Consider the following 15,000-nt stretch of genomic DNA (forward strand, 5'->3'; position numbering starts at 1 on the left):
TTTAGAGATATAAAAAAAAAATGGGTCGAAAGAAACTTATCTCTACATTTATCTTATTTAGCTTGGCGTGGGATAGAATTGTTTTCCAGAAGTGGAAAACAACTCTATCTCACTCATCAAACATAGATAGAGTTATTTTCTTCTAGAAAAAAACTATTTCTCACACCAAGCTAAAAAAGGAAAGTCAAACAATAGTTTTCTAACTCATTTTAAGGTTGCTACCAAACATACGAAAATGAGATAGTTTATTAATTTTGTTTTTGGAAAATAATTCATTTCCTAGAAATTTTTAATGTCGAAACAAGCAAAGCGGCTATAGGAAACCTTACATGAAGATTTATTTATTAATTTTTTTTTTTTTGTGTTTTCTTGCGTTTGGTAGTATCAAAAAATAGTGGGTCAAAGGAAAATTTTCGTGGAAAACAACTCTACCTCATGCCAAACTAAATAAGGTAAGTTAAAAAAAAAAAAATTCCGACACATTTTAAAGTTGCTACAAAACATAGGAAAATGAGATAATTTTATGAGAATTTTGGAAAATGTTTTGTTTTGTAAAAATTGTTAATGTTGAAACAAATAGAGCGTAAATTAAAATTGAAGAACAACAAACAATGAGGGGTTTAAAAGAATAAAAAACAATGAGGAGTCTTTTTTTGGGGCAAGGGGCAAAACTTAGTTTGGTATTTTTTTTTTTAAGGACAATTAAATTAAATGCAGTTATGTGTTTGAATTGATTTGAAAAGATTAATGTAGTGTACCAAAAATACTATACCTAAAGTATTTATTTATTTATTATAATTTATAGTGAAATTCTTATTAATGCTACTAGTAATGCGAGTGCTCACAAAGTCTGTACATAACAATATTTTATGGAATCTTTACAGACCATGGATGATTTTCTATAAGGCTAACGATCAACTAATTTGAGCGAGTGGAATTAAGATTACACTAATATGTGGATTTCAGTTTGCTTAACTCGTAAAATCTTGTGTTATCAAATAAGAGATCTGAGAGTCGAATCCCACCTACACTAAAAATCTATTAGTGTATTGACTTGATGATAAAGATCAATCATCAGAAGCGGATATCATAGATTGAAACTCTATTGCACCTATAAAAAATAAAAAAAAAAAAAAAAAAGAATTACATTGATAAATTCAATCTTATTAACTATGTGTTCTATATGCATTTACTATTTTTTTGATAAGCTCTATATACATTTATTATAATTGACTTTATATGGAACTATATGTTCTAATATTATGTGTTTATTATGATTGTGGCTTTAAAATGGAACTATATATTCTAAAATTAGGTATTTATTATAATTATGCATGTATATGAAATTAAATATTCTTTTTTGAAATCCTGAAATTAAGTGTTCTACTATTTAGAGAAAATATAATTTACTAAAATTCTAATGAAGGGTTTAAATATAGAATAGAATTTAAACTTAATTGAAAGATATATATATATTAAAATAATGATGTATAAAATTATAAGACATCAAAAGTTTATGTGGTATATATATAATATAATATTATGAGAATAAACAAAAATCAAATGATTTCGTTTATATATATATTACAAATTATATAGATGAATCAATATCATTCTTGACAAAGAACTTAGAAAAGAGGAAAAGAAAATGACCTCTCTAATTAGCTGCCTATCAATCTTGGTAATCCCTCTACTGGTCACCTCTCTTTTCTACCAAGCTTCAAATGCAATAATTGAAGTGAAGGCTGACCAAGCCTTACTTGATAGCATTTGCCAGGAGACCCAGGACTATGACTTTTGCATGTCAACTTTTCATGAAGACGAACGTACTGCTCTAGCTGATCAAGATGGTCTTGCCCTCCTTTCTATTGCTATAAACACTGATACAGTACAAGCTACCATTGATCAAATCCCAGATATTCTTAAAACGCTCACTGACCCACTGGATAAGTATCGAATTCAGAATTGCCTAACTGATTTTAGCGATGCACTAGTGAAATTGAGAGCTGCATACACGGCTTCAAGTGCAAAGTCTTATCGGGAAGTGATAGGTTTTATTACGGATGTAGCTAGGAAAGCAGTCGATTGTGATGCTGAATACAAAAAGAGCCCCCCCTTACGTGAATCACCGATATCAGATAACACTCTCAAAGTAACTAACCTAACTGATATTACTTACGCTATAATTAATACTATCATTTCAGCGTAATGTATATGTGATCTATAATTAAAATAAAATAAAATAAAAAAGAATTTTCAAAGTTCTTGTAACTCAACTGGTTCTTTTTGTTATTTCCAATAGAAATATTCAAGATTAAAACATGTTTGAACCTTAAATATTGAATCTGTTGAATTATCAAAGCATGTACACCTCCAACTTCAACTATTGAATTATCATAAATAAATTAAATCTGTTTGTGTTAATATTTATATGTAATCACCTCTCTCTCTCTCTCTCTCTCTCTCTCTCTCTATATATATATATATATATATATATTTATATAATATCATTTTTTTGGTTAACTTATTTAATACTTTAATAGCTTAAAATCACAACTAAAATTGAAAAGAAGAATATCAAATACTTAATTAGTTGATTTTTTTCACATAAAAAAGAAATTTAGTTGATTTTTTATTTTATGTTAAAAAAACTGGAATATAATAAGAAATGACTTCATATATATTATATTTACCTAAGTCTTGCTCTATTATAAATATAGAACCACTATTTTGGTGACGAATGTTTTCTTTAAATTTGTAATGTCTATTTACGTTTTATTTTCCCCTTTTTTTTACACCATATTTTTATAACACGTTTCTTAAAAATAATAGTTAGAATCCTAGATGAAAATATTATCTTGTAAATATGGTTTCCGTCCTTCATTATCAGTTTGACGCTCATGAGCACTTAACATATTCATATTATAGAATTAAGAAATAAATTAGGCATGGAATCTTATACACAATTTCCTTATTAGTGTATTCAGCAAAAAAAAAAATTCCTTATTAGTGTAATTCCAGATCTTATGTGACACACACACACACACACACACATATATATATATATATATATATATATATATTCCTAACAAGCAGCTACAAATTTGTTAAGATATTATATATGATTTGTTCGAGATTCTAGTAAAAATGAAAAATCTACCGTGATTCTTTTTCCTTTTCGTTTTATTTTTCTCAAAATTTTCCATATCTCAATTTATTATTTTGCCTCTTTATTCTCGCATACAAATATTTGGGGGAAGTTTTAAATTTTTGTAGGAAGAAGCCCGCTATAAATAAAATAGTTCTCTCTTTGCAAATACAAGTTATATTGGCTGCTTTATTTGAAGCTATTTCAATGGGGTATCAGCATATGCCATCACCTTCGGTAAATTAATATTTCTTCTTCTTCTTTTTGGGTCCAAACTCACTTGTTCACAGTATCAGTATGTATGTGCATTTTCTTTCTATTTTATTATTATTATTTTTTTAAAATTTTTTATTTGAACAAATGATCCTCTCCAATCAGATTTGTATCTTGAAAGTGGAGATCACTTGTTGTGATGAGTGTCCCATTAAATTGAAGAAGAAGTTGCTGAAGACCAAAGGTGTGTTTTGTTTTTCAACTCATGCAATCTCATCTGAGTATTTTGTGTCGAATACGCAATGTTTGTTTAGGAACAGTTTATTTAGCTTTTTGTTAAAAAAAAATTTATGACTTTTTTATCTTTTCCACTTGTACCATTTTTTTTTTTTTTTTTGTCACATGTGATTGATTTAATTTTCATATCTTTAATTAGGAGTGGCTTCAGTCAATATTGATTCAAAAAAAGGGACCATCACGATTATAGGTGACATAGTACCTACAATATTAATGCAGATGTTTGAAAAGATTGGCAAACCGGCAGAGCTTTTATTCTTTGAGAAGTCCCCCTCACAAGAGAAAAGTGGTTCTAATGTCAAGAACAATGTCCAATTTGCATGCGATGATAATGATGATGATGATGAGTATGTATCCAAAAGGAGCAGTACTACTCGCAGTACAATGCATGGCATCAAACATGGTTGGGGTGGATGTAACAGCACAGTTGGTCGTGTCCCTCCCTCTAGTAGTTCAAGGTTGTTTAAGACACCATGGCCTGCATATAGATCACTCTCAAGGCCATTCCTTAATTCGATATGGCATGGTTTTCCTGGGCTTTCTCGACTACCACCACCACTGCCATCACCATATGCATGTTTTCTATCAAGGCCTCCACAAAAATACAACCCTATTACCCACTACACAAGCTATTGGGACAATTACCACCTTTAATTGTGAGATATAGCTAGGATCATTCAAGTTGCTTTTTCATGCATTGCTCAAGTTACTGCTAGACATGGCATGGTTTGTGGGGTTTTTTTTAAACAACCACCACCACCACAGGTAGCATATAGATGTTCTTTCTATTTCCCTTGTTCTCAAGATTAGATAGCGAATTATCACTAGTGTGTCTACCTCACCCTTTTTATGTGTGAGAGTGTCTCCCTCTCGCCTTTTTTGCGTGTGAGAATGTATGAGAACACAAATAATTGAAAGTAAATTTATGGTTTATCATGTTTTACTGTCGCTGTCATCAATGATTGAGACCATCATTTGTTGCTTGGATTTGAATATGTGGCACAATTTTATTATCTATCAATTTTGTTTAACCCAAGCTCATAGCATTTTACATGTTTGATTATCAATTTTATACAACATAAGTACAATGGTTTATATGAAACATACCATTAGCTTCCTCTCCCACCACTCATCAGTTGCAAGTTGCAGCTATTGTTCCTTTGGCAAACTTATTTCAAAGTATCTAATTTTTCTTCAATCTATCCCACTTATCCATATAGTTCATCCTTGAATATTCCTTCTAGTTACTAAAGAGGATATTAGGTCGATTACCCTTAAATACCTCATCCACACAAGCTTCACAAAAGATTGGCGTTAGTCTTGATGTCCATTGAACTCTAAAATTTGAGATATTTTGGGATGGTTTAGTGTTGATATTTGAAGTCTCCTTTTTCTTACTCATCTAAACAAAACATAGGTTTGTTAATGATGTAGCATGATGATCCATAAAAAATTAGGAACAAAAGAAGCTTTAAGACAGATCAGTTGGCACTACTGCAACATAGTTCATACCATTATTTCATATAGAAAAAGGCTTCATTTTATCCCTAAAGAACTATTCTCAACTGAAGCTTTAAGACATATCAATTAGCAATACTATAACAATCCCAACACAACAGCCATCTCCTCTTAAAGAGGGAAAAAAAAAAAAAAACCAACCCTTTAATTGCCAGTACTAGCAACTAATGAAGTGAAAAGCGATGTAGCAATAAACTAGTTAAGATGATGGGCCGAAAAAACACGAAAAGCAATATTAAAATAAGAATTGAAACTTTTCAACAGTAGAGGAATATATACTGCTACACAGGATTATATTTGCTATTTAGAACAGAACATGTTCAGTCACAAGATTTCAGCAATTTCACACCTAAGAAAAAAGCCTTTATAAGTTACATACTTCCTCTCAAAAAATTAAAAGAAATAACAGGAAGCAATAAGGAGCACTAACCAATTGAAAGGAATAGCCAAAGCAAAAATTTTGGAACTCGATTCAAACAAAACCTTAGTGCTATTCAATTGAAAGGCAAAGTTTGCATCCCAAAGTTTCAATTTCAGTACATGTCTTTCTCCAAACAGTAAATCAGATGAACACTAATTCCCATCGATTCTCACAATAGTATAATTGTTAGCATAAATTGGACAAGCGTTCGAACACCTTGAATACACTGAATATAAAATGAAGAGCCTAAGTTTATTGCTACATTGCTAAAGTTGAACTTTAGGCTCTTCTTTAGCCTTCACCACTAATCAATAAAACTCTCACTGAAAAGTTCAGTCCGTTTTACTCCAAAGCAAAGCAAAACAAAAAAGTGAACATATATAACGGGCAGGCAGCAGCTATGTCTATGTGGTCAATTCTAATTTTTGAGTAAGGGTTTGTTTTATTGGAAATTAGACATCTCGGAATTCAATTTGAACATATATTTTGCATGATTTGGATTTATATTGAGTGAGTTATGGCCATTTGAAATTAGGCTACCAGTGTAGTTGAAATTAGGGTTTTTGGGAAGCATGTGTACGCATGCCTCGAACTTGCCTAAGTAGACTCATTCCCAGACCAGGAAAACTTGAGTTTTGGGCCCCCAAAACATCATTCTTTGATGGGGGCTGACCCTTGGGAACATCCAAAGTTTAAAATTTTTTTGCTTAAAACACATTAATTGGTGTAAGAACCACAATGAACTATGACGTGGTGATCACCTCACAAAGACTTCAATGGGAGGGAGGGTGTGTCACATGTTCTAGCTCCATTGAGAGCATTAAATGCAAGATAGATTAGGATTTATAACTTAATTTCAATAGAAATAATTATATTATCATATAGTTCCCATATTATTATTATTATAAGGGTTTTCCTATGTGTGTTGATGACTTTTTTCTTTCCTTAAGAATTATAAACATATTTGGCAAGCCTAAGTGAGGGTTTGAATTTAAAACTGGCGAAAGTGTTGACCATAGTAGATAGATAAATTTACCAAGGAGTTGGGAGGTTCAAAGATTTGGTTAAGTTCAATGAGGCCATGCTCGCTAAACAGGTCTGGAGGTTGCTGCATGATCAGTCTTCCCTATTTTTCCAGGTTTTCAAAGCCAAATATTTCCCCCATGGGACGGTGTTTGAAGCAAAGAAGTCATCCGGCTCATATGCATGGCAAAGTATATTAAAAGCTAGACCTGTCATAGAAGCTGGGCTGATGTGGAGGGTGGGGAATGGATCAACTATTTGGGTATATTGGGATAAATGGCTACCAGGAAAATTCCCTTCCACAATTAAGTCTCCAAGGGTAGGTGTACCAGGAGATGTGCGTGTGGATTCCCTGATCGACCAAGACACAATACAGTGGGACTTAGAAAAGATTGATCTCCTCTTCCTTCCATTTGAAGCAGCAAAAATTAAGTCAATCCCTTTATGTTTTTCTAATCAGACTGATTGCATGGTTTGGCCAAGGTGTAGGGATGGTTTATACTTGGTGAAAACTGGTTACCACCTATTCTGCGAGATGGACACTCAGAACAAAGCATCAGGGTCGGACTCGTCAAGTTATAGGGGTTTTTGGAGACGCCTTTGGAAGATGCGAGTTCCAAATAAGATAAAAATATTTCTTTGGCGTGCGTGCACCGATGCGCTGCCTACAAGATGCAACTTGGTTAGGAGGAAAGTGTTAGACGATCCAACTTGCTCTATGTGCGGTGCGGAAGCTGAGAACACGATGCATGCGCTATGGGAATGCAAACAATTGCTCACGGTGTGGGAAACGGTTTTTGGATGGGTTTTTAAAGACTACCCAGCGATTTCAGAATTCTCGGACCTGGTAGCTCTGGTTGGCGAGCAAGAAAAACAGTTGGAGCTCTTTGCAACGGTAGCTTGGTTCATCTGGTGTCGCAGGAACAAGACCAGGTGCAACGAACCGAGCGTGCCACTGGGAAAAATCTTGGAGAGTGCGGCTTCCCTGTTGATGGAATTTTAGAACAGTGTCAAGTATGGAGCAAAAACAATGACACAGCGAAACATCAAATGGAAGCCACCAGACGGAGTAACGGTGAAGATGAATTTTGATGGGGCTATGTTTGTAGAATCGGACCAAGCAGGGATAGGTGTGGTTGTTCGAAACCATAGGGGTCATGTCATGGCGGCCTTAGCAGAAAAAATCCCCAAACCAGCTTCCATAGAGGTACTTGAAGTTTTGGCAGCACAGAGAGCAGTACAGTTCACTCTTGAGTTGGGCTTTGCACATGCCATCTTTGAAGGAGATGCAGAGATTGTTACTAAGGCACTTGCTGAAGGGAACAGTTCTTTGCATAGTATAGGACACATTGTAAAAGACATTGAGTCTATAAGTGGTTTATTACAAACCAAATCTTTCTCTCATGTTAGGAGGCAGGGTAACACTGTGGCCCATGCCTTAACTCAGAGAGCAAGGCTTTCTTTTCCTGTTTTAATCTGGATGGAGGATGTTCCACCAGATATTTTTTGTTTTGTATCTGCAGATTTTCCAGTTATTTAATAAAATAACGACAAGTTTGGATTCTCAAAAAAAAAAAAAAATTTAACTTTGTTAACTTTCAATTTATCACCATTTGTGTCTCTACATTAGCTATTTGTGCCTCCCTCATGAGAACTTCCTATTTGGAACATGCACGATAAAATTAAGTATCTTTCATATAAATTGTAAAAGGTAAATACAATTACAATATGCTGCTAACTAGCTCAAACTCCCCCCTCCCCCTCGGAACTCCCAAACACTTTGTGCATGAGGAGATGCTAATTAAGCTACAAGATCCTTGGCTACTTTTGTTCAATTAAGTTCTTTAAGTTTCGAATTTATTCATTTCAGGCATTTCATCCAATTCCGTTAAAAATTTGCCATTAAGTATGCATAAAAAAATTATAAAACATTTTTGTTAATTTTATAAATTTTTTTTTAATGTGAGGAAAAAAAATTTAATGGCAATTTTTTAATGGAATAGAGCCAAATGTATGAATTGAATATATTTGAAGCTTAAAGGTTTCAATTGAACAAAAGTAAAGTTAGAGGATCTCTCTCTCTCTCTCTCTCTCTCTTTTTTTTTTTTTTTTTTGATACACTCTCTCTCTCTCTCTCTCTCTCTCCAAACCTTACCAAAATCATAACCATTCCATATTTATTCTTATCAATTTCTCATTAGTATTCTCTCTCTCTCTCTCTCTCTCTCTCTCTCTCCTTTTTACCCATTCTACAACAGCAAACTACTCACCGAAGTCACAGCCTCTCTTTCTCAACCGAAAACCCCACCCAAATCATCTACAACAGCAAACTGCTCACCGAAGTCACAGCCTCTCTTTCTCAACCGAAAACCCCACCCAAATCATAATCATTCAATATTTATTCTTATTAACTTCTCATTAGTACTTTCCTATTTTTAGATAATGTAACGTATGCTTAAAAAATAAGTTGCCTCTCATTTTGTCTCTTACATCGCACCTGCTTGGAGTATTTTAAGAGGTTATAAACCCATACCCAGAAAGTAGGAGAAATTATAGAGTACTCCCACGTCATTTGTCCACCATTCCACTAAAAAATTTCAACTTGTTTAAAACTGGTGAGTCAGTAACTAAATTCTGTTTTAAAAAAAATTCTAACTAACAATTAACAAGTGGAAGTTTTTTAGTGGAATGGTGGACCACATCACTTGTCCATCATGTGGATCTTATAATTTCTCGGAAAGTAGGGGAAAAAATTCCAATCTTTGTGCATTAACTAGCCCTAAAATGTTGTAAAGTTGACTTATTAAAAAATTTTCCTCTATCGTTATCCCCATGAATGCAGGGATTAACCTATAATTAGAGGGAAATTCTATTCTTATTATTTGCATTTACATGGTGTGTGATTTAGAATCCATTTATATATAAGTATATATAGACATGAGAAAGTGCACATTCAAAATAAACTTCTTCTTCTTTTTTGTTGTTGAGAACTAAGGATCAATGGCTTTCAAAGCGTTTGTTATTTTATATGTCTTGTTATATTTTGGCTCATTCCATAATGAAGCCATAGTAAAGGGGAATAATCTCAATGATTTGAATTCAGAATTACCACCCATCAAAGATATTTTGGTATTTTCCATTATATGCTCGTCAATTGTTTTACTTGTGCAAATAATATTCATTATTTAACGTTCTCTTTTTTTTCTTCCTAAATATTACATGTCAAGTTAGTGCAAAAGCAACTGCAATTTTCGTTCTAACTAAGTATTTGCATTACTTATAGCTTGAGATTTAGTCTCACAATAATAAGATTTTATCCAGACTAAGCATGGAGACACCTATGATTGCGTGGATATATACAAGCAAGCAAGTTTTAAAAATCCTTTGCTCTGGAACCATACAATTCAGGTTCATATTATTACTTCATTTGCGTTTAATATTTCTTCAAAATTTAAGTTCAATTTCAAGGTATTGGAGAAAAGGAGCAGGGCAGGCACAAGGTTACATAGTCCACGCCATAATCATTTTGAAACTTATCATTTTAATAATTCATATTAAATTTTATAAATCTAAAGGTGTATATCGTGACACTTTATTTTCAATTTTAAATGATATGAAAGACTATCAAATCTAGGAAATTTTAAAAGTTTTGTCATGCTTGCACATGAAAGATCTGCTCTGATACCACTTGACGTGGCGGAAGTTGGAGAAATTATACAGTACTCTAGTGGACCACGTCACTTGTCCACAATGAAAACCTTATAATTTCTCGGGAAGTTGGGCCCGTGGCTATTGAAAAACAACACAATGGAATGATGTATAAAACAAGAGTCAACGGTATGATTCTACTCCGATCTATGGTTTGTCAAGTCATGACCAAGACAAAGAGATAGAAGAGTGTTACAACTTACAACAACTCTTGATGAAAATCTACAGGTTTCATTATAATAATCAATTTTATATAACATCAACTTCCTTTACCCAAGGTCTCCTTACATCCCCTTTTATAGTACAAGTGCACCTACCGTAGACTTGGAGACTAAGGATAACAATAAATCTAATGATAATTGTGATAAACAAGGAAATGAAATAAACTAAATATCTTTTAATTCAAATTCAAATAGGCTCCTAAGTTAGCTAAGATACTAATAAGAGAGAGGGGAAAAAAAAATCAACTAAGGACGTGATTTGCTGATTTCCAACTTCTACCTCAGGACTTCTATTGAAGATATCTTCTGCAGAACTTGTGTGTGATTGGCAAATTAACATTAAGCGTCTGTATGGAAACAACTTATCTAGTTTTTTGTTGAAAGTATGCTAAAGTATACTTGTACCTCGAAAAATTTGAAAAAGTGAGAAAGAAGTGAGGTTTTAAAAAATTAATAAAGTTTCTCTCCAATATATTTTTATATTAAGTGTGAAATTTGAAAATCTAACCGTTAGATTGCATGTTCTTATTATATCTTTTGTGCTTGCAAAATTTCAAGAAGATCAAAGATCAATTGTTATGTCATCAAATAAATGTTAAAATTTCAAGTTTTTGTAATCTAAAATTGTATATAAAAAATAAGTTCATTGATCAAATAGTAAATAAAATCCGATTTGAACGAAATTTGATATGCATGTTAAAAACATAAAAAACATGAAATTCAAAGGTTAGATTTTCAAAATTCACACCCGAAAAAGAGATATATGATAAGTTTAGAGAGAAACTTTGTTACATAAAAAGTAAAAACTAAAGTTTAAAGCTAATGCCAAACTTACCCTAAATGAGCAACGTAATCTTGTAGATATGCTTGATCCCAAGTAACTCTCAAATAATTTCCACAAATTGTCATCATTGTCTTGGTTATTGTTGACTTCCAAATCTCCAAGGTTGCTGCCACAAAATGCGTCATTCTTGTCCGTGAAAATCAGTTTTATATATATATATATAAAATTTGATGCTACTCTAACAACTCGGATGCTTATTTGATAATATTTCATTTTAAATGATATGTTGATTTACTGAAGTATATAAAATACTCAACAGATGAGACCAAGCCATCATGTAAGAAAACTAAGAGCCAAAATGCTATCCAAGAAGCTGTCGCCTGGTCATCGTTATGCAAAGATAAAGTTAGATGAAGCTTGCCCAAAAGGGACTGTCCCTGTTCTGAGGGTCGCAGACAAAGACCAATTGAAAAATGTATCAAACTTAAATAAGTCTCGATTTTTTCCGAACGATGATCAGTGGAAACATGGTTTAGAAGTAAGTGAATTATATGGGTTTTCTCTTATTTAATGTTTGTCGAAAATTTTCGTTTTTCCTTTCTCTTCTTTATTTTTGTAATGCAATTAGAGTCTTCTTATCTTTAATGGAATGATCATCCTCATAGTTTGCATGCATTTTTTTTTTTTTTCTTTTTGATAATCAGTTTGCAGGAATATTTGCGAAAACAACCCCAGACAAAAAGTATAAAGGAGTCTCAGGCGTGATGACTGTATGGAATCCAAAACACGTTGGACCTAACCAATATAGTTCAGTTGCAATCTCAGCTGAAGTAGGAGAGGGACCTGACTACACTCGAATACAATTTGGGTGGACTGTAAGTATTAGGGAAGAGAAAAGGATTTGAAAATTGGTCGGTTATCATTAATTTTTATTTGAGAATGGGTGCGTTTTTATAAATGGTTGGAAAAAAGTGTTTTGAGTTTAAAATAAACGTTTGTAAAAAAAAGCTATGGGAGTTGTGGTTGCAAATCAGAGCTTTGGGTTTTGGGTTCTAAATACGCTCTTTTAATCTCTCAAATATAAATTTTTTTCTTACATTATCATGACTATATATAATTTATAATATGAAAATGTGGAATTGGTAACTATTTGTGGTATTCTTCAGGTGTTCCCATTGCAGTTCCAGGACAGTTTCACTCATTGGTTTTTTCAAGTAACCGTAAGTATTTTTTATCCTTAAACAGATTTAAGGTTCTTGGGAGGATAATATATATATATATATATATATATATATTAACGAATATAGTACTAACTTAATTTGATTTCACATGTACTGTACATGAACTAGAACATAACAAATGTTCCAGGATGTTTTGATCTTAATTGCCAAGGTTTTGTACAAATAAATACCCAAGTTCCAATTGGCACTGCTATACATGATGTCTCTGACTACGGTACCGACGATCAAGTGTTTTTGCGTTTCAGCCTCCTCCAGGTAATAATTACCTTTTATGTTTATGTTTATTTTTATAAGTTGTTGGAAATCTGCGTTCTAAGTTTAAAACGAATGTTTTTAAAAGTTACGAGGAGATATAGTTGCAAAACAAAATTTTGGATTTCTAAAACGTTCTTTTAATCTTCCAAAACGCCTTACTAAACGGACACAAAAATTTGTAGAATTTATGATCTTCAATTTTTTTTTCCTTTTCCTTTTTCTCATTTTTGATAACAACAGGATCCAAAGAAGGAATCACCTTGGTGGCTGTTTTATAATGAAGAACCTACACCAATTGGGTATTTTTCAAACAAACTGTTTACTAAGTTAAGTGATGGAGCAGACACATTGAAATGGGGAGGCTATGTTTTCACTCAGCCAGGGGATGAGACTAGCCCTCAAATGGGTAGTGGAAAATTTGATAATGGAATATATCAACGAACTGCTAACATGATTAATGTACGATATATTGATAACAATTATCAATTAGTTAATTCACCAAATGATATTCAAACTGCGGAGTCTCGTTGTTACTTAGAAGGAGATCAGTCATACAAAAACAACAAAGTAGGTTATACCTTTTGTTTTGGCGGAAAAGGTGGCACAGAGGAGAAATGTAATCTTTAGTTGAAAATAATTTCAATTTTCAAGTAATATATTATCCATGATCATTTCTTGTTAAAATAATGTAAATTTTTTAATTTTTGCCCCTTTATTTATGGGGTGTTTTTATTTGTGTCGTAGATTTTTTTTACTATTTTAATTTAGGTCCGAGAGAAATAATTGTTGAGGAAGTGAAAAGGATTTTTAGGGTGAAAAAAAATTCCAAAATCTCTAAACCAGACTCATGTTACCCTTATTCCAAAAATTCAAGAGCCAAAAATCTTAGGAAATTTTAGACCAATTAGTTTATGGGTAATTAGACATCGCTACCTTAAATCATACCATAATGTGGCGTCTGGTAAGGGGTAATATTTTAGGATTTCTGATAATGTTTAAAGATTCTCATGTTTGGTTGCAAATCATACTAGGGATTCAGATGCCAGGGGAATCTGAATTCCCCCTTTCAGTAGGAATGTGGATTTCCTTTAAAACATTTGGGTCAGATTTCCAAGCTTAAAGGAAATTATATTTTTTTATAAATTGACAATTTTAACCTTCTTTCCTTATCATTTAATCAATTGAGATCAAATATAAAACAAATCATCAATATCTTTTCTTTTGTCTTTATCTCTTCCCACCTAAACAACATTATCTTTTCCCACCAAAACAACATAAACAAGATAAATAACTCTGTTGATATATTCATGAGCAAAATTCTATTTAGGTTTCATGTGTGAAAAAAAAATTGAAATGTTAGACTATAGTTTTAATGAATTTGTCATAATTTACAATTTATATATTTTTTTCATTATTTATTTAGAGGAATATATATATATATATATATATATAAATATATATATATATATATATATATATTTTTTAAAGACTTATATTGGATTTACAAATCTAAGGATAGAATGGGAAAAATAAATAATTCAATTAAGAATCCTAGGAATAAACCAAATATTATAATCTCACATTCATAGGAATCCTATTAGTTCCCAATTAAACCAAACATAGGAATAATTACATTCTTAGACATCCAGATTACAAAGCATTACATTCTCAGTAATTTGGATGTCAGGAGTAATATGGATTCCCTCATACCAAACGCCACATAAATTACACTTTATACCCTAAACTTTTGGAATGAATACACAGTTGGCACCCTAAACTAAACCATAACTCGCGTTATAATTTGCACCCTCTGTTATTTTGGATGGAAAACCAAAGTTTTTGGTACAAAATGTAATTGAGAGTATAATTTTTGGTAGTAAAAGTGTAATTTATTCTTTGTTTTTAAAAGATTAAATTGATGGGGCAATTACATCTTTTCATGTAATGTCATGTTTTTCCGTTCCAAGTTAATAACCCAATTGACAATGGGGTGTGAAGTATAGTACGAGTTATAGTTTAGGATGCTAACTGTGCATTCTGAAAGCTTATGATACAAAGTGTAATTTGGGGTATAATTTAAAATGGTAAAATGTAATTTCCCCTAGTTTATATAACACAAAATTGTCACCAAAATTATGGTAACTAGGTTAAGGCCCCTTCTTAATAACTTG

The 15,000-nt window shown here is 32.2% G+C and overlaps 2 protein-coding genes across 2 annotated transcripts; both read left to right on the plus strand.

Moving 5' to 3' along the window:
- The first annotated feature begins 7,650 nt into the window (after nt 1–7,650).
- Nucleotides 7,651–8,160, plus strand: LOC115990836. The gene has a single exon (XM_031114608.1). The coding sequence runs from the start codon at nt 7,651–7,653 to the stop codon at nt 8,158–8,160; it is 510 nt and encodes a 169-aa protein (XP_030970468.1).
- A 1,435-nt stretch (nt 8,161–9,595) lies between these two features.
- LOC115988800 lies at nt 9,596–13,487 on the plus strand. Its single transcript, XM_031112413.1, has 7 exons — nt 9,596–9,749; nt 9,942–10,028; nt 11,653–11,871; nt 12,038–12,208; nt 12,500–12,553; nt 12,683–12,829; nt 13,070–13,487. Exons 1-7 carry the CDS (start codon nt 9,621–9,623, stop codon nt 13,454–13,456), a joined length of 1,194 nt encoding a protein of 397 aa, XP_030968273.1. The 5' UTR covers nt 9,596–9,620; the 3' UTR covers nt 13,457–13,487.
- The last annotated feature ends 1,513 nt before the right edge of the window (nt 13,488–15,000 follow it).

The sequence above is a fragment of the Quercus lobata genome, chromosome 5 (assembly GCF_001633185.2).
Source record: "Quercus lobata isolate SW786 chromosome 5, ValleyOak3.0 Primary Assembly, whole genome shotgun sequence".
In the NCBI taxonomy this organism is placed as follows: Eukaryota; Viridiplantae; Streptophyta; class Magnoliopsida; order Fagales; family Fagaceae; genus Quercus; species Quercus lobata.